The 19,428-nt window shown below is 38.3% G+C and overlaps 1 protein-coding gene across 4 annotated transcripts in view; it reads right to left on the bottom strand.

The window, feature by feature from the left end:
• Positions 1–6,401, bottom strand: part of Slco1a2 (solute carrier organic anion transporter family member 1A2) — a 99,280-nt gene extending 92,879 nt beyond the window's left edge. For 3 of the 4 annotated variants that reach the window (XM_010615725.2, XM_010615746.2, XM_010615756.2), the window contains exon 1: positions 6,173–6,401. Coding sequence is in view for 1 of the 4 variants with exons in the window: in XM_010615756.2 (XP_010614058.1) it covers positions 6,173–6,222 (50 nt within the window). In the remaining 3 variants the exon portion in view is untranslated. The remainder of the gene's footprint in view (positions 1–6,172) is intronic. The other variant, XM_010615729.3, reaches the window with a different exon arrangement.
• Positions 6,402–19,428: the final 13,027 nt, after the last annotated feature.

The following is a 19,428-nucleotide window of genomic DNA, read 5'->3' as shown; positions in this document are numbered from 1 at the left end:
TAAGGGGAAAAAATGAGAATCAAGACTTGTCATGTAGAGGTACAAGATCCCAACAATGAATGTAACTGTACTGTATCCCTAAAATGTACCAATAAACTCAATTAAAGCTGGAAAAAATTAAAACAAATAAACAAATATAAGCCAAAATAAGCCTCTCCTCCTTTAAGTGCTAGGTGTTGGGTATTGTGTTTCAGTGACAATAAAGTGAATAAGACAGATTTTGATATCAGAGAAGTTAGGTCATTGCTATGAATACACTTCACCATATGGCACAGAAGCCTTTGGGAATTGGTACATGGGAGGAATTTGGAGGTGTTAGTTAGAAAAGCCCTATAATGCTGTGAGCTCAGCTTGATGACCCATATTGGTAAGAGATTAGAAGACCTGAATGCTGGAAGACTCAGAGATGATAAAGCCAAGATCAGGAGGTTTCACTTGGATACAAAGTCTTCACTGACAACTGGACTCAAGACTGTGTGTTTTGTGTGCAAATAGAAAATTTGTCTAAATTTTGCTCACATTATGAGATTTTGTGGTAGCTTGAGATTAAGGGCAGTGGATTAATGAATCTGGCAGAGAAAATTTCAAAGCAGTTCAATATTCAGTTCGTGGCGTGGGCACTGTTAGGGCTCTCAGCAGGCTCTATGTTGAAAATTAAGAGCAAATAGCACAACTGAGTGATTTTGAAAGTTTTGAGTTTCACCAGAGAGGAAGCATCTTTAAAATTGGAGCCTGTGAAAATATTAGCCAAGGACATCTGGTTTGTTGAGAAGATTAGCAATAAAAAGAAGCCAAGTATTTTTTTTCAGGAAAATGGAAAGGATGCTTTGATGGCATTCACGAATCCTCAAGACCCCACTCCTGGAACTAAAATCTGTGCCAAAGTTTCCTAGAGAAACAGAATCATATGTATCCACAGGTGGCTACTTGGACTCTTCCCTTTCTGATTCTGTAACCTTATCTAATATGTCATATACGTTATTATTCTAAGCCCATTTAGCATATCATAATATATGAATATTTAGAATGCTCAAAAATTTCCAAGGAGCTTATGCACATAACTAGTTTTATTTTTATTTTTGTTTTTATTTATTTATTGGTACCAAGGATCAAACTCGGGACCTTGTGCTTGTGAGGCAGGTAGCAGAACCACTGAGCTAAATCCCTGGCCCTGGGCATAACTAGTTTTAAGGGAATTTATTTTCATCATGCCATTTAATTAATCCATTCCTTATCATCCATGTGGACTTGTAAAACTGGTCTGCCTGAAATTGTACCTGTTTTTTAGGTGCCAGACTGGTCCTGCTCTACAACCTTTTTGTTCATAACTTACTTTTCCTACGTTGCAAAAGAAAAGCTTACCTCTTACCCATACTGAATGTTAAAATGGTGGATTCCATTCTTCCCTACTATTAGTGAAGAATTTACTCCTCTCGGGGTGTGGGGAGGAAATCCAAAAATCACCTCTCTGGCATTCTAGCAGTCACATTTTAGTGGCTGTATATTTATGCTTTGCATATCCTTTTTGTACAGCGTATTTTGCTAATGTTTAAAATCAGAATATTTACCTTTGTAAAGGTGGAGGGTAAAATATTCCCAAAAGTCAATCTAACTAACAATTCCCCCAAATCTTAAAAAACCAGTTTCCTTTATTTAGGATGAGTTGTTCCTGTTAAGAAGATGATAAATTCTGCAATTCTTTTAAATACTTAATTAGAAACATACCCATTTTTTTAATCATAAAGGAAATATCTAATAAATCTAGATATAAAATTCTCAAAAAGTGACTTCTTTGTTCATCTGTAAAGACCTTGGTAGCTTTTTAGATACCTGCTAGACTTTTTTAAAAAGTTGCATTTGACAAGGATAAATATGTCTTTGGTTGGCCTATGGGGAAAAAACTCTTGCAATAAATAGGTAATGCTCTTTTAAATAGCCAATATCATCTAAGTGTAATTTCAAAAATAAGATGCTAATAAATAAAAGAACAGGTACAATGAGCAATCATTTTTATAAGTCTAGATAAAACTGTTAGATTTCTCAAAAATCAAGAAAGTAAATGATTCCAATAAGTAAATAATAAATTCTTCCATAAGTATTTCTATTACTTTTAATAAACTTGAAAGAAAAACAACAAAGTTGTCATTCTAATGGTGATTTGGGTTGTTAGGGCAGTATTTTATTTTGGGCATGGAACCATGAAGACTTCAAATAACCAAAAAGCAATGATAGGGAGGGTAGACAGCTAACAAGCTGAAAATGAAACACTGGCAACTGAGCCCAAGGAGGAAAATCTGCAAAAAGATAACAGTCTAATTTCCTTAATTTTTAGTGCCCAAATTTCCTGAGATCATACAGCTCCTTTCATGTTTTGCCACCTACCTAGTCTCATAACTGTAGGACCCACACAATCAAAAACCCCATGCTGACCTATGCAGACCTTACTTGACAGGATGGGCTTCATTTAAATGCATTTGAATTGCTGTTTTGATTCTACTAGTAGGCTTTGGCTGCCATCCTTGTTTCAATTAAGACCGTATCAATTCAACTACTCATGCTGGCTTGAAGGTACAGACTCACAGTTGATTGGAAGAAGTTCCCATCAGTCACAGACCCTGACCACTCCTCAAATTCTAAGACCACAGAAGAGAAACCTACTGTGGTCCTCCCAGCACTTTCCACCTCTTGACTCTGCCTACTTGGATGTCTCCCAAGTTGATTGTCCTCTCCAGTACAGCTGTTTTGCCTGTTATCCACTAAAAGCTTGCTAAACTACTACTTTCTGACTCTGAGTCCATTCTATGATCCTCCTCCCAAATCTTCTCTGTGAGAATCCAAGAGCAGGGACCATTACACTATGTGGATCATCATCCATCCTAGGCTGATTCCTGAATTCCAGCAATAGAATTACTAAAATAAAACCCCTTCTTTCAACTACATCTTTATGAACCCATATTTTATAGTGTTTACATGTATAAAATAATACAAACAGAATTGTTTATTCTGTATCTATCAAGCAGCAAGTAGAACATAGTCTTGTTCAACAGTTACATAGTGATCTTCTCTCTTTCCAGATTAACTGACAGTAGATTTCAAACCATGTACTCCTGCATGAGGTAATATAAAAAGCCCAGTGAAGCTATTCTTATATAAAAGCTTTTGAAGCAGTTCCATGTGAGTGACCCTATAGGAGTCTTCCCTCCCTTTCTAGCCAGCTTGACTTAGTGGCTCAGCAAAAATAGGAAATGCTGTGACTTCCCTTCAGGAACATAAACTATGAACAAAGAGAACTGTTTCTGTGCAAAGTGTCTCTGCACACTGGCCACTTTTGCAAAGTGAGCTCTGTGAAATGGAGAAAGGTTCTGGGGAATAGTAAATTACCCCAGCAAAAGGCATGCATAGCACAATTAGTCTTTTCTGCAGATATGTTTTCACTTCTAATACCTAGGTGGTACACTGGTCCTTCATATCCACCAGCTGACCAGATGAAGTCACATAAAATTCCAGAAACTTTCACCAGTGCTGTGCTAGCATTTCTCCCATCTTGACAGGAAGATGAAGACAGAAATGCACCAGGAACTTTATTAAGTACTATAAGTGCCTTGTGAAATAAGTAAAGCTAGTCCCGTTAAATTCAAGAACAAGTAAATGTTGCCTGCTAATGTCATTGCTATTTAACACTGTTTTAATATTTCGGACAAGAAAATGAAATAAGTAATATGAAACTAAAAATTATTTCATTAAACAATTATTAATGCTTATTAAAACACAAACAAGTTTTCATAATTTAGAAAAGGAATTTATAAAGTGACATGACACAAAATAAATATACAAAACTGAAGGCAGTACCAAATAGAAATTAAAATTAAAGTTAAATCCCATTTACAATAACAATCAAACTATAAAATACCTTGGAAAACTAACAAAAATGTGCAGCAACTATATGAAGATAATTTTATATTGATGGACATATTGTTCACTTTCATGGAGGCATTGGTTTTTGTTTGTAATTTTCTTTAAAATTAAATACAATATTTAAAAAAATCATATCAAAGAATAAATGCTGGGCTGGGCATGTATCTCACTAGTAAAGCACTTGCCTAACATGAACATAGGCCTTGGAGCTTGATCCTGGCACTGGAAAAACAAAAAATAAACAAAACACTTTGTTAAAATTTGCCTGAAAATACTAGGAAAGATAGTTACCTTCCACAGAATATATGAAACTTTCTGTGACTCTAATTTAATTAAAATACGTACTATGCTCACAAATAAAGACAGAGATGTTTGGTACAAAATTGAGTCCATAACTAGAAGCACTATAAATGAAAATGTAATATACAATGAGTACTTGAATATTAGTTCATCAGGAAAAGTACAGCCTATGACATAAATGTCAGAAGGGAATCATCATCTTTCAGGAAAAAAAAAATGATAGCTTTGCCTAATAGTATGTCCAAAAACAAACAGGGTAAGGGATTAAAAATTTAAGCATTGTGTAGCAATGTACCAACACGTTCAATGAAAAAAAAAAAAGAAAAAAAAGAGGAAGGGGATCTAGAGATGGATGGAGGGGGAGAGAGAGAAGGGAAAGGGGATGAAAAAGGATGAAAAAGAAATTAAGATGTGTTATGTACATTTACCAACCTTTCACAAGGAATGTAAACATTATGTACTACACACATGTATTAATTAATTAAAATAAAATTTTAAAAGAAAATTGAAAATATATTAGAAAAAATTTAGGGTAAGGAAAATCTTTTAAAAGAAAGATAGACAGACAGAAAGAAAGAAAACCAAGAAAGTATAGTAGAAAATTTTGAATGTACTTCATAATACAGAATCACACAAGGACAAAAAAGTACAATAGGGAAATAAAAAAACATGCAGAACACTGAAACATATATGAAAGTCAGGATTTATGACTCTAATGTGAAAGAGAAAAAAGAAAGGACTCCCATGAATTGACAGGAAAAAAGTGGGGAAAAAAGAAAACATGAGTTAGATGGCACATGTCTGCAATCACAGGATTCAGAAGGGTGAGCCAGAAAGATTAAAGAGTTCGATCTTTCTATGCCCAGGTGGCAACATAGCAAGTCCAAAAAAAGAAGAAGAAAAGAAAAGAAGAAGGGGTTAAAGGTAAAATGCCCAAACTGGGGCTTATACAAGGGAAATGCAAATGGATGAAAGTTTTACTTACATATTGCATTTAAAAATTATAAAAACCCTTTTATAAAAAGATCACTGTTAAGGAAACAGAATTCAAGTTAACCCTTATTTTATTCAAGTAACAAACTTTACAAGTGGAAAACATTTATGACATTCAGTAGAAGAGGGTGGTGAAATGCTAGCACAGTGGACGCCAGAAGAGGATGCTTCTGTGCTTTCACTTTTGGAAATCTGTTGCTTAGAAATGGTTGTTGGTATCTGAGCCTAGATAAGCACAACTGAGATCTATATGCTGACGACAGCATGCAGATGAATGAATATAGCAATAAGACAGGCACATGATGGTGATCCAGTGCTTGTGAATAAAAGTACAGGGAGCATAGGTGCAGACTTCCATGCAGCTATTTATCCACACATATGTTTATGTAACTGTAGAAGGAAATATAAAGAGATACGCACCAAATTGACTTTTTAAGTTGTTGTTATTATTTTGGTGTTTTTATTTTAAAATTTTGAATAAAAACACCACTGAAGTGTGTACATGTGACTGCCAAGGGTGGCTATGAGAACAGTCCAGATAATGAATGCACTAGGATTTCAAGGGAGACAGAGGAATGTGAGAATGTGGGCTTGATCAGAATTTGGAGAAGTGATGTGGAGGAATCAGGTAAACGGGGTCCTTTCAGGACAACAAGAGAGTAGGAAGAAAAGAACATTCTCCAGAATCATCTAGACTCATTTCTAATACTCCACACCACCTGTAACCACACATTTAAAACTCAAAGTTTATATGCACATATAAACAAATGATTTCATTGCAGTTGTCCCAAATGAGTCTGCACTCAGTAGCATTTTTATTGCTATCAGGAAAGTACAGGCGAAATGACTCAAAAAGCCAAAGAATCTGAACTTCACAGTTAAGTAATAAATCTACCATATTTTCTCCAAGCAAATACAATTAGATTGCAACGTACGACAACTCACATAAATGAATGACTTTTACCTTTGCGCGCACCATCTCCGTTCACTGCTGCGTCTATTCTGCAAGGTCATCAAACTTCCAAAAAACTACACATTGAGTAACCAGCGCAAATAAAGCACTGTCAACATGTAAATTGGAGCTTCTTGTTTTTCAGAGAAGCTCAGTGGTAAATAAAAGGATCTTTGTTTATATAAGGTTTAATCCTTTGGTGAAGTTTCTTTGGCTCTGAGGGTTGCACAAAGAAGGTTATAATCTTAGAAACGGGTTCAAAGATTAGTCACTTGGAGCCAGAGGCTCCTCCTTTCCTTTTTGTTGTTTTGCTTTTTTTGACAGTTAACTCTTGTGTGGCCTGGGCTCAAACTCTAGTAGCTTATCAAAAGGCTACAGAAAACTTAGTTAATGTTGCTTACCTTTGCCGACTGTTTTTTTTTCTTTCTTCTTTTGCAATTAGAAAGCCTTTAAGTCTTCTATAAATAAAATAATTATTCACTTAGTAAATTTTAAAGAAGCATGTAAATATTGAACAATAGTTTTCCAGGTAAGCTGAATAGGAAAAGTTCACAGGAAACTGGGATATATGTGCAGGCCTTCAGCTGAGGTAGGTGAGATGTTCATTTTCATAGGATGCACCTGACATTTTGACTGCTGTAGAAAACCCATTTACAGATGAGTCCATCAGTAAAATGTTCATTGGCTCAGGAGACCCAAAGGGTAGGGTCTGTCAGGCAATAAGATGGTCACATCCAGGAGGAATTTAGGAGGGGATGAAAGCAGTAACTAGATAGACATCTAGAAGCAGGAAATGGAATACAATGCCATGGGTTGTTTAAAAGCATTGGCTCATCCGAGTTCCAGCAGTGAATACTTTGATCTTGAATCTGCTAATTGGCTAAACCATATGCTTTACAGCACCTACGTTGAAGAGTCAGAGTGTTCATTCAACAAACATTGCCTAAGTACCTGCTGGATGTCAAATACATTCTAGGTGCTATTGTTAGCAGACTGGTTTGAGTTGTGAAAGTTTCTTGGTCCCTAGAAGAACCGCAAGGAGGTGTATAGTACAGGAAGAGCCAGTACTCTCTCAGAGTACTCAGAGACAGGCCCAGCACACTTGGGCAGGCTGCAAAGGGGAAACTCGGTGAAAGTCTGAGTGTCCAGAGAGGGCTGGGGATTGTTGTTTATGAGGGGAGGGGGAAGGGGGAGGCGAAAATGGGTGGTTTGGGATGGAATCCTCTGTCTCACCACCTTTTGGGCTAAAGACTGCTCCGTTTCAGCAGAAAGTCCGCGCGCGTGTTGTGAGCCTGTGAAGCCAGATGTACGCATCTCAGGCTGACCTACCCATCTCGGCCAGTGCACCTGCAGTTAGGAGTTGCAGTGGGCCTCGTGGCTGTGGGTCTTTACTGTATATGTGGGGCCCCAGTAGCTGAGGATGATCTCCTCCGGGGAGGCTGGGAGACCACAAGCTCAAGATGCCTGCCCACACGGTTTGAGACTTTTTTCCTCCTTGGCTGCCCTGGTGCTCCCTGGCTCCAGCTCGTAGCTAGCTAACTACTTACATTGTCACTAGAGGTACAATTATAAGCAAAAAAATTCAGATTTCTACTCGTGGATTTTGACTATCTGTAGAAGGAAAGAGGTCAACAAACAAAATTAAGATGGGGGATGAGCTCAGCGGTGCCACCATCTGCCTCGCAAGAGTTCGATCCCTGGTACCAAAAATCAAAACAGAAACAAACAAACAAACCAATTAAGAGGGAACACTTCCACTTTGCAACACGTACTATTACAACAAATACATTTAAAAACTGTAAAGTGGGTGCATGCATGGGTGGGTCTATTTAACCAAGCCAAATCATTTTTCTACATTCCCATTTTATATTTCTCAAATGCTACTTGTATTATTTCTCAGCTTCTGGTGGTGAGGGTTTTTTTTTGTTTTTTTTTCCCCAGTGTTTCATTGTTTGGAGAACATACACAAAAATGTCCATCTATTGTGAAACTCTGTGGACCAAACTAGGGAACTGCTTCAAAAGTGGGGTATTCCTTTGATCTCTCCTGTCACCTCATCCGCAGTGGAAATGGAAATTCCAAACTTTTATTTCCCTCCTTTTTTAGTTAACCCATGTTTGCAGTACATAATGTTCGCATTCCACTAACTCCAGTCAGTGCAGGTACATAGCCTATTTTAAATCCTTTTTTCATCCCCTCTCCCTCCTTTCCTTTTCCTCTCCTTCTACCTCTTGATTCCCTTTCCCTCTGAGAAAGACCTATCTCCCTATTTCCTATTATCTCGCTCTTTATTTATAATTTGCATATCTCATAAAAGATAAATCACGTGATTTAAGCTCCTGTTTCTCATTTATTTCATTTAACATCATGGTCTCATTATGCATCCATTTTCCTACAAGTGACTCCAGCTCATCCTTACGGCAGAGTAGTATTCCACGGTGTGCAAATACCACATTTTCTTTTTTACTTCAGCGGATGGCTGTATTCTTTCAAGATTTAGCTATTGCATATTGTGCTGCTATACACAGGGGTATGCAGTACCTACAATATATTCCTGAAATATGATGACTTTAACTGTTTCAGATAGATATCTAGAAACAGAATAGCTAGGTCAAAAGGGATTTCTAGTTTTAGTTTTTTGAGGAATCACCGCACTGATTTCCATAGTGGTTGTATGAGTTTACTTTCCCACCAACAATGGAGGAGGGTTTCTTTTTCTCCCACAGCCTGGACAACATTTGCATTATTTGATTTCTTGATGATGACCATTTTGTCTGGGGTAAGATGGAATTTCAGCGTGGTTTTAATTTGCATTTCTCTAATGATGTGGAGCATTTCGTTTCTTAAAGGGCACTAAGAGCAAGATGATTTTCTGTTCTCTGCTGACAATGCCAGTGAACATTTATTGAATGCATATTATATGCTATTATCCATTCCAGAGACATGCATGAAGTAGGTTCACACTTCCATGTTAATGAATGTAATGAATGAATGTACTATTACTATCCCACCTTTGCAAATGAGGAGAGTGAGGTCAGGCTTCACTATCCCTGGATCATACAGCTGGTAAGCAGAAAAGTAGGGATTCGGTCATGCTTCAGAGTATGGTGCTATGATACTGCTCAACAATTGCAATTTAATTAGAAAACAAGTAGAAAAGAGCCTTAAAATAATTTGTAGGGGGCCAGGGATTTAGCTCAGTGGTTCTGCCACCTACCTTGCAAATGCAAGAACCTGAGTTCGATCCCCAGTTAAAAAAAAAAATTGTAGACTCTGTTTCCTTCTTTGAAAGTTTTACAAACCATTTCTTAGAACACTCAAAGCCTTGGAGCAGCACATTCCATAAAAGAATACAGCAGTTTATCTCATCTTTTCTCAAGAAAAAAAATATAAACACACTGCCTCTGTTCAAAAAAGTACCCCTGCCCCAAACCTGACTACTCCCCCTCACCCATGTCCTTTCCCAGTTACATCTTCTGTCAATGTCACTCAAAGATTTTATGACAATTCAACAACAACGACTTCAGAAGGCACAAGTGCTATTAAGAAGGCTAGAGTGTTAGGACTGAGAGAACCCAGCGTCTATGTTGAGGGAAGATTGATCCGGGAATATTCTTGAGAAGATGATGCTTGAAATGAAATTCAGTCTAATACAGAACAACTGTGAATATCTAGGGGCAGTTCTCCAGCCATGGAGAAACAGTGAGTGCAAAGGCTCTAGAGTAGGAGAAAAGGGCACTGTGGATTTGAAAAGGAGGTTGGAAAAAGGGACAAGATGAAGTCAGAGCATTGAGCAGAGGCCAGATTGTGTTCAACTCTGTGGCCAGCAAAGAGTTTGGATTGTATTCAACTAGAAATCAAATGCTTCCAGCAGGTGTGAAACAGGAAAATGACTTGATCAACTTTGTGTTTTTAAGAGAAATACTTGGCACTGTAAAAAGAGGGCATGCCATGGGAGGGAGGCACAGAGACAGAAAGTTATTGTAAGGATTTGGTAAAATACTGTCAATAGCTTGGATAAGGGTGGTGGAGTGGACAGAGAGAGCTGCGCACATTCAGAACGTAGTTGGGAGATACCCAAAGGATTTATTGATCTCTGTAGAAGTCATTCCATAAAGGAAAAGCCTAGAGAACTCTGTGGCAGTTCCTTAGGAAGGGCTTCCAATAGTTAGGGCACCAGAATATTTTCTCCTGTACCTGAGTTATCCTAAGAAGTGTTTCTACAAAATGATTTTCCCCTTGACTGAGATGGGCTTTCCCCCAAATACGTAGAAAAAACTGTTACTTTATGACAAGTGGATGTAGCAATCATTGGGAAAGCAGCTTTAAAATACTGACAATTGGCTTTTGATCATAAACAGCAGGTTCTTCTGTTTCTGTCAGCTACATTTTTATATTAGAAACATTTTCCCTTTGAATAAATATTTACCCAAGATCATCACCCTCCCTCAGCAGCATTGAAACACAGAGTCCTTTAAAGTGCTACCATGTACCCTTGCTCTGTTCCCACTCTTCAGTGTGATTTTGTATCTTTCATAATTATCTTACCATATGCAATGTAGAACCCAAAGTCCTCTGCAACTTGCTCATGTGTCCACCAGCAACTCCCTACTGCCCACAAAGGAATGTCTCTGCCCCACTCTCTGCTGATGGAAATTCAGGGTGTTCAGTAGCATGCAGAGGATTCTGGCCCCGGAAGCTGTCGAGTAAAAGTATTAGGCAAACTGACCAACCAGTGAAGCAGGTTATACAGGTTATTTGGTCACAGGTCTGTGTGTGCGCGTGCATGTGCGAGTGTTGGTTTACAGTTAAGACTGAGCACAGTCATTCTGTTACCCTGTGTATGTAGATGTTTCCCCAAGGCCTCCTGTGCTCATAGGTAGGGCTTTTTGGATCATGGGAATGTGATATCCATTAGCGGATTAGGTCCACTGGTGAGTTAATAGCTAAACGTGGTAATGGGAGGTGAAACCTGGTTGGAGAAGTTGGGTTACTGGGACCATGGCCTGGAAAGATGTATCTCCCTTGAATCTCCCTCACTCCTCCCTCGATGTCTCTCTCTTCTCCTCTCTTCTCTCTCTCTCTCTCTCTCTCTCTCTCTCTCTCCCGATAGCCATGCCATGAACTGTTTTTCTTCTGCCATGCTGCCCTCCCTTGGAGCCAGTCAGCAATATGAAAATAACTCAGACATCTTGTTATTTATCTTAAAGAACAGGGGGAAGAAAATTAGGTCCAAAGACCAAGACCAGCAAGGTTCTAAAGCTTTCCTAAAAAAAGCTTTTTCAATGAGTAATAAAATAAAAGTTATTTTCAAACTGTTTCGGCGTTATAAACAAGCAGTAAATGTGTAGACGGGGTGTGGAGATCAACTCAGGAAGGTATCCTGTGTTTTGCAAGCCCTGGTAAATTCACTCCCCAGAGAAAACCAAGAATCTTCCCTCCAATTTGTTTTTTCCCAAATTTTAATCTCAAATTTTTAGTTTGGGAGATGGAGTTGCTTGAGAATTCTATCATAGGGACTGAAATAATCATAAGCTTTGGCTCAGAATATATAGTCATATTGTTCATGCATGGTTGTTGCCATTCATGACTGTGCCACAGCACAAAGGATGAGCAGTTACTCAGAGTCAATGTCCAATTCAAACTCCAAGAAGGCCCGGAGGGATGCCCTTCCCCGAGACCCCTCAGTGTGAGAGTCTCATAAAGGCAGACCCTAACTGAAGCCTCTGTGGCTTTTTATAGATAGAACCAGGAAACAAGGATCAATGACAAAAGAAGGACATCTGTGCAGGAATTTGTGTAGGGGACAGGTGGTCTGTTACATGATTGACCTTAGGGCTGATCTAAGTGATAAAGAAGAGGGCAAGAGGATTCATTCCTTACAGCAAAATGTTTTGACCCTTCTTGGACTTGTGGCCCTGTAGGCTGTCTTTTAATCTCTAACCATGCATTCCTGGAGGTTTGGGACATGTAGTGCCAAAAGTCCCTTATCTCTGCATATATAACTCATATATGCCTCTGGCCAACTCAGCCACATAACCCCCTTCTCTGTCCTGTACACAAATCTGGAAAAGAAAACCAAGGTGAAGAGAGGAAGGATATTGGGCTTGGTGGGGAAAGGTCATGATGGCTTTAGCATGCACCATCTGCTGAAGTAGTATACAGAGGGCTCTTAGAATCTCAAGAAAGAACAGAAAGGAAAGTACTCCAATAGCTATAAGAATCCAAATTGGAAGGTGGAGACCAGAGAATCATTTCCTGGGGTTGAGCAGGTAGACAATATCAATGAGATGATCTAATGTCTTTCACCTCCATTTGAAGCTTAGAAAGCCAATCCTGGAGATCAGTAATTTCTGTCTAGATCTTTATGAAAATCACCATGGAGAAGGCTTTGGACCTCCCCACAAGATTCAAAATGATCAAATGGAATTGGAATGATGCACATGGAAGAGTATCTTGCTTCACAGATGAGCCTAATATGTGTCCAAAGAGCTTGTTGGTGTTTGCTGAGCTGTCCGAAAGTGGCCCAAGAGAGCCACGTCTTTGTAGGGTTTCCTTATCAGTGTAGGTTTGAGGTAATAGCTCAGAAGTAACATTTTGAGAATAGCTATGCACGGTTGGGCAGTGCGGATGGAATGCATAAGGGTGATAGCTGCTGTGGCCACTGTGGCTGCCAGTGCCCCTAGACTACTTTCATCTGAGAGGTTCAACGGCTAAGGTAACTTGTTCAAGAGCAGAGCCACCCACTCAATTGTGTATAAGATTGTTGGGGAGCTAGGCTTCAGCCCTTAGTCTAAGCGCCGCAACATGAGTAATATAGTATTTAATCGAGAAATGTCATTGTTACTGACAGTGGGAGCCATGTGGAATCTGCAGGCAAGCTAATATTGAGGGCCTTAAGAGGTCAGTACTGAGGAGTAGATGAAACGTAAGGAGTGAAAATAGGCTCCTCATTAGCGAGGACCAAAATGCATGGGTGGGAAGTACAGATCATGACAAAATCAGAGGTCCTGTGGCAAACGTGAGCTTACCCAAATGTTGATCATAGCCAATTCTAACAATGCAAAGAAAGAAAAGAATAGCTAAGCTCCACAAGGCTTTTTTAAGGGGATACAAGCAGGTGCAGGAACAAATACATGGTGAAGTCCAGAAAGCCCAGGATTCCATAAGGGAGGGCTGCCAGTGTATGTATACTTTTATTCATAAATTGTAGATCTCAGTTAATGGTTGCATCTAACCATCTGGTTTGCTCCACCAATCCACCCTCTCTCTCCTCCAGTCTAAGGCTGCTGTCCATCTGAACCTGTCATTACGAATCTTTCAGTCGTCATTTCTTCTTTTCATTTTCATATAGTTTTACATTTGCCTCTATGCATATTCAGAGGTAGAGAAACAGAATACATGAGGATACTTGTGTATATTTAATTGCTTTAAACACTGCAAAGACTTTCAGGCTGTGTATACAGGGAGTGTATATACAGTGAATGTTTAAATTAAAATGTTTATTACGGTAAAAGCACTGCCGTTAATCCCCCTCAAATATTCTCCCTCACTTCAGTCACACACATTGATCTTACCCCTTCCAGAGACAATTCTGGAAGCCCTCTTTTGTGAACATCTTTAGGAAGAGTGGTCACAAATATGACAAATGCTGCTACCTAGTGCCATCAGATGGAAAAACAGGCTTATAAAAACATGACAGTGTGTTCTCATCTACCTTATTTACCGGATCTGTCACCGTGCAACTCTAGGCTCTTCTCAAAAGTCTATATGACCATGAAGGCTAAACATTTTTGAATTGATTAGGGACATTGAGGCAGCCTCAACAGTGCAACTAAAGACATGAAATGAGACACATTGAGGCCGTACTTGTAGTGAAACAAATAGGACACACATGTGTAAATACTGAATAGTTTCTCTGGTGTGGTAAACTGAAAGTGTAAATAAGGTTCAAATGGTATAACTGATATTGCATAAAAGGACTGAAAGTGTAGGGGAAGTGGGAGGGGTAGGGGGAGGGTAAGAAGGGGAAAGAAAAAATCAGAGAAAAGGGAAAAAATGGAAACAAGGTCTTTGTAGATAGGGAAGGGTGGAGGGGGTGAAGGGAGGGCAGGGGAATGGGGCATAAATAAGAACCAAGATCTGTCATGTAAAGGTGCAAGATCCCAATGATGAATGTAACTGTACTGTGCACCTAAAATGTACCAATAAAGAAAAAAAAAGACACAAAAGGATTTCCAGAACTGCTACAAAAAGTGGCAAGAACGATAGGTTAAATGTGTGTTTACGTTTTACTGTAATTATTTTTTTAAAAATTTAAACATTCACTACCTTAGTCATACTTTGAAATTTGATAGGATTAGTTCTTTTTACTTATTGCTATGACTCACATTGCCATGCTGTTGTCATTAATTTGTTTTTTATTCTTATCTGATACTCTGTGGGCTCAATGCATAACTCTCTTTGATGAATCTCCTGGATAAGAACAGCTCCTATTATTTTAATTACTTTTTTTTTTTTTTTTTGGTACCAGGGATCAAACTTGGGACCTTGCACTTCCGAGGCAGGTGCCAGAACCACTGAGCTAAATCCCAGCCAGCTCCTATAACTGGAGTGTAAAATATCTTAGGGGAATAGACTTATGTGTAGAATAGTGCATCGAATATATAATTTAGGGTGTAAATCCAAATCATTTTCTGGGGGTTAAACCAATTTACACTCTCAGCAGCAATGCATGGAAAGTGTTTTTGAAATGCATTGATATTTTTCAAACTTTTCTATTTTTCTCTAGAGGATGGATATAAAATAATATCTTATAGTTTTGGTGTGCAGTTACTTGATTATTAAAGAGATTGAGTATTTTCTTCTATTATTGGCTCATGTATTTCTTCGACATGCTTCCTCATTTCTCTTGTCTATTTTTAGATTGTGTACTTGTCCTCTTATTGATAGGTATATGATCTTGCAAATGATTGATTCTGTTAGTTGCACACATTGTAAATACTTTCTTGCCTTTTTATTTGTCATTGGATTCTGTAGGTTGGCTTGCATGATCTCAGACTCTTGTTTTTAATGTAGTCAAATTTTTCAAGTTTTTTCTTTTATAGTTAATGCTAATTTATGACTTGTTTAAGAAAAGTTTCCCTGCCCAAAGACATTTTTTAATCCTAAATATTTTATAGGATGTATTAAATTTTGTTGAATATATATACACACACACACACACACACACACACACACACATATATATATATATATATATAACTTTAAAGAAAATCACATGGAGATGCTTTTTTTTCATTCCATTTATTGGACGGTGTCTCTCACCCCACTGATATCTCACGTTACCACATTTATGCACCAATATCCCAACACATCTGGGCCTGTCGGAGCTCTCTTCTTATTCTATCTGTAAATTCATTTCTCCTGTACCTTTACCACATTATGATCATTTCTATGGCTTTGGAATCAGCCCTTGGACCCATGAGGATATGTTCACCGTGAAAGAACTGGCTAATCCATCAGGCAGTGCCAGGAGGGAAGACACAGTCTTATTTTCTATCACAATTATAGCAGCAGCATGGAATGATTGTCCAATAGATGTAGAATCTCAAGCACGTATAACACAGTAAATCATCCCTTCCTAAAATAACTCTTTAGATCATCTCTCTATTATTTGCTTCCCAAGTAAAAAAACCATTAGGTGGAAATCTTTTTTAGATTATAGCTGCCCAATCATGAGAACAGAGCCTGCTTCCCTGGTCCTCAACCCAAGGAGGCACCAGCACCACCAGCTCAGGGAGGCCTTAATGTTCAGTGGGGCCCTGTACCTGGATTAGCATTCTGCTGTGCCCATCTGAAATTTCAGCTAGGGGCCTCACAGTTTCATCTTGCACCAGGAAAACCTATTACGGATGAGGGAGTAAGCCAAGAAAAACAATAGCATGGGATTCAGGAAAAAAAGAGACGCAACTAAAGTGAATAAAAGATATAATCATCATATCCTAATATAATTAAAATTCTAATTAACTGTACTGAGATGTATTAAAAAGAACATTATGTGAATACATGGGGTGCTATACAGAATGGATTATTTCAGAAAGTTTACAATCTATAGGAAGAAGTAGATAAAAGCAGAATGCCAACTCATTATTTCTCTTTTTTAAAAAAGAAGTGATGCCAGATCCAGCTATGAAAAACACTGAAAATAATTGCCTATAAGTAGAAATTTGAAATGGAAAAAGCATTATTTTTTTGTTGTAAGTGTTGTAAAATTATCAATTATTTATGCATGTATAATTTATAAAAACTAATTTTAAAGCCAAATATAGTAACTAAAAACTATATGGAATTAATATACTCTGTGACAAAAAACTATGTGAAAGGTGGGATTCATTTAAATCACACTAAGTTTCTGAAATTCCTTGGGAAGATGATAGAAATACCAACAAATTTGAGATTTTATTTGAAAAATAGTCTGGAAAAATGTATGAAAATTTAAGGATAATGGAGTTGTAAGAATAGAACATTGTCCTTTACTTCCAGCAATAGATTAAATGAAAGCACTATGAGTTCTTTCCTACCTAGAATACTCCATCTCTGTAAAGAAAATAGGCTTTTTCAGCACACTGTGGGTCTCCACAGGTAAGAGAGGTGCTTTACAAGGCTTACAACTTTATGTTCACATCCCCACTCCAAGCGGTACCTTGGGTTCCTTTAAAGGATGAAGACAAGAATGATACTGTGACTCAGGTAGCAGACCTTTGGTGATGGACAGCAATAGGAAGCTGAGCCTAAGCCTCTTCCATGGACCTGCAACCCTAGAAGTTTCCAAGTCAGTGTCCTTGAGTATCAGAAGAGCAGGAGGAAATCCTACCTGGAGAATTGTGCTCCTCAATTTTGGTATAGGATTGACATCAAATAAGTAGCTCCACAAACAATAAAAACATGAAGCACACGAGTGGCCATCTGAAGAAATAGCAAACAGGATCAGACTTCTAAGACTTATGCATATTAGAATCTTCAAGCACAGAATATAAAAGTCATGCATAAACTTTTAAAAGATAAAAGGAGGCCAGGAGCTGGGGATAAGACCCAAGGTACATGAAGTAAGGGTACAAGTTCCCAATGATGAATTAACTGTATTGTATGCCTAAAATGTACCAATAATCTTCATGGGGAAAAAAAAAGATTAAAGGATTTCTACAACTAGTAAGGATAGACTAGAGAAGGGCAGTTTAACAACAGCCTGTGGACCAAATTTGGCTCATGATCTGTTTTTAAACAGCCTGTAAGCTAAGAATTTTTTTATACTTTTAAATAATTGAAAAAATAATAACACTCAGTGGCACATACAAATTACCTGAAACTCAATGTGCTTGAGCTATGGAAAAAGTATAGATATGCTTTCCCTATTCCTCTCACTAAATACAACTAATTATCTAGGATAGTCTACGTAATAACAAAATACACTTTGAAAAGTGGGGAAAAAATCGAGCAAATTAGTAATTTTTGAACCCTAGAAATGATATGGTTGGTAATTTCCTGGTTTTTCTTTGTTTATTATTATTCGTGTCAGCCTCATATGTCCAAAACTTTGCACTTAAAAGCCAGTGGCACAGAAACATCAATGGGTACAGACAAAATAATGTAAGTCCTTTATTCTTTTAGGCAAAGATTCAGCAAAAAGGAAGCCAAGCCAGATGTGAAACTGGATAATTATCTCTGCCCCAGCTATGTAACAGAGAAAATACTATAGAGCAAGAAACAGAGACTTCTGAGAGGCTGTAGCAAGACATCCCATTATCCTCCCTTGAGCTGCATCACAGAGGGTAAAGTAGAAGCCAGGACTTTCAACTTTGCCGGCCAGTATGAGATGTTCCCTCTACAGTATAAGGGAGACCTCGTGGAGGGTCTAAACTTTACCCAACCCATCAAGAATCAGACACTCTTCCTTTCCCTGTTGAGTGGTGCCAGAGAAGCCTTGTGATAAGTTGGGACTTGCACCAACTTCCAGGGAAATGAAACAATTCCCATTGAGGAGACCACCTGGGAAGCCAGCACACTCACCTCTCTCAGCAATGAAGAGGAGCCCCCAGCTTCCAGCCCAGTCCCCAGTGGAGGTGATGTGGTGAGCCCAGAGTTTCACCTCCACCTGGCAGGGAAGAGGTGGTGCCATTCCTTCCTCTCTCCAAGAGGTGTCAGAGAAAGCCAGCTACAGGCTTCACCATGGACACTCACAACAACCTAGATGCTCCCTTAATAATTAACCTAGAAAACAATAACCTAGATAATCACTATGCCAGGTTGAAGGAGTCAATTCGAAAAGGTTGCTTATTGTCTGATTCCATTCATATAACATTCTCTAAATGACAGTTTCAGAAATGGACAATAGATTAGTGGTTAGGAAGGGTTAAGAAGGGAATGCAAAGAGGAATGGAAAGGCTATAAGAGAGAAAAGTGATGAATCCTCAAGGTGGAAGAGAATGCTCCGTGCCAAAAGGGAATGGGTTTCTATGTTCTGTTTGTGACTGTGTAGTGTAGATTTTCAAGATGTTACCAGGGAGGACAGTCTGTCAAGGGGAGGTACATGGATCTTTCTACATTATGTCTTACAAGTTCCTGTCAATCTTCAGTTACCTCACCAGGCAAGTGTTAATTTTTAAAGAGAGTAAAGAAAGTATTTGAAATTCATATTTCAGTGTTCATTAATAGTTATGTTGGAACCCTAGCATGCTACTTCACTTGTTTATTGTCTATGGCTTCATTCAGGCTTCAAGGCTAAAATAATTACTAGAAAGACCATGTAGTCTTTAAAGTCAAAAGTATTCACATCCTGGGCCTTTACAACAGAAGTCTATTGATTCCTGATCTAGATGAATCAGACCAATCTTCACACTAAAGCTGTAACACATATTTACATATATATTTTTAAAGTTAATTTTATTGGTACATTTAATGTATACAATATAATAAAATTCATTATTGGAAATTTGTACCTTTACATAATCAACTTTGGGTCTCATTTTTTTCCCATTCCCCTGCCTTCCCTTCAACCCCTCCCTCCCTCCCTATCTACAAAGACTTTGTTTCCTTATTTTTCATGTTCTCATATTAATTCCATTCCCTTCTTTCCTTTCCCCTACCCCTCCCTTTCCCCCTTCCTCTTTGTCCCTTTTCTTCCTATTTCACATTATCTATTATATTTTTAGTCCTTATTTACACTTTCAGTTTCTCACACCAGAGAAACTATTCAGTATTTACACATG

Source organism: Fukomys damarensis, unplaced genomic scaffold (genome assembly GCF_012274545.1).
Source record: "Fukomys damarensis isolate Sample0158 unplaced genomic scaffold, DMR_v1.0_HiC HiC_scaffold_19, whole genome shotgun sequence".
Taxonomy (NCBI): domain Eukaryota; kingdom Metazoa; phylum Chordata; class Mammalia; order Rodentia; family Bathyergidae; genus Fukomys; species Fukomys damarensis.
The sequence above is the reverse complement of the archived record's forward strand: the minus strand, read 5'-3'. Positions and strand labels throughout refer to the sequence as shown.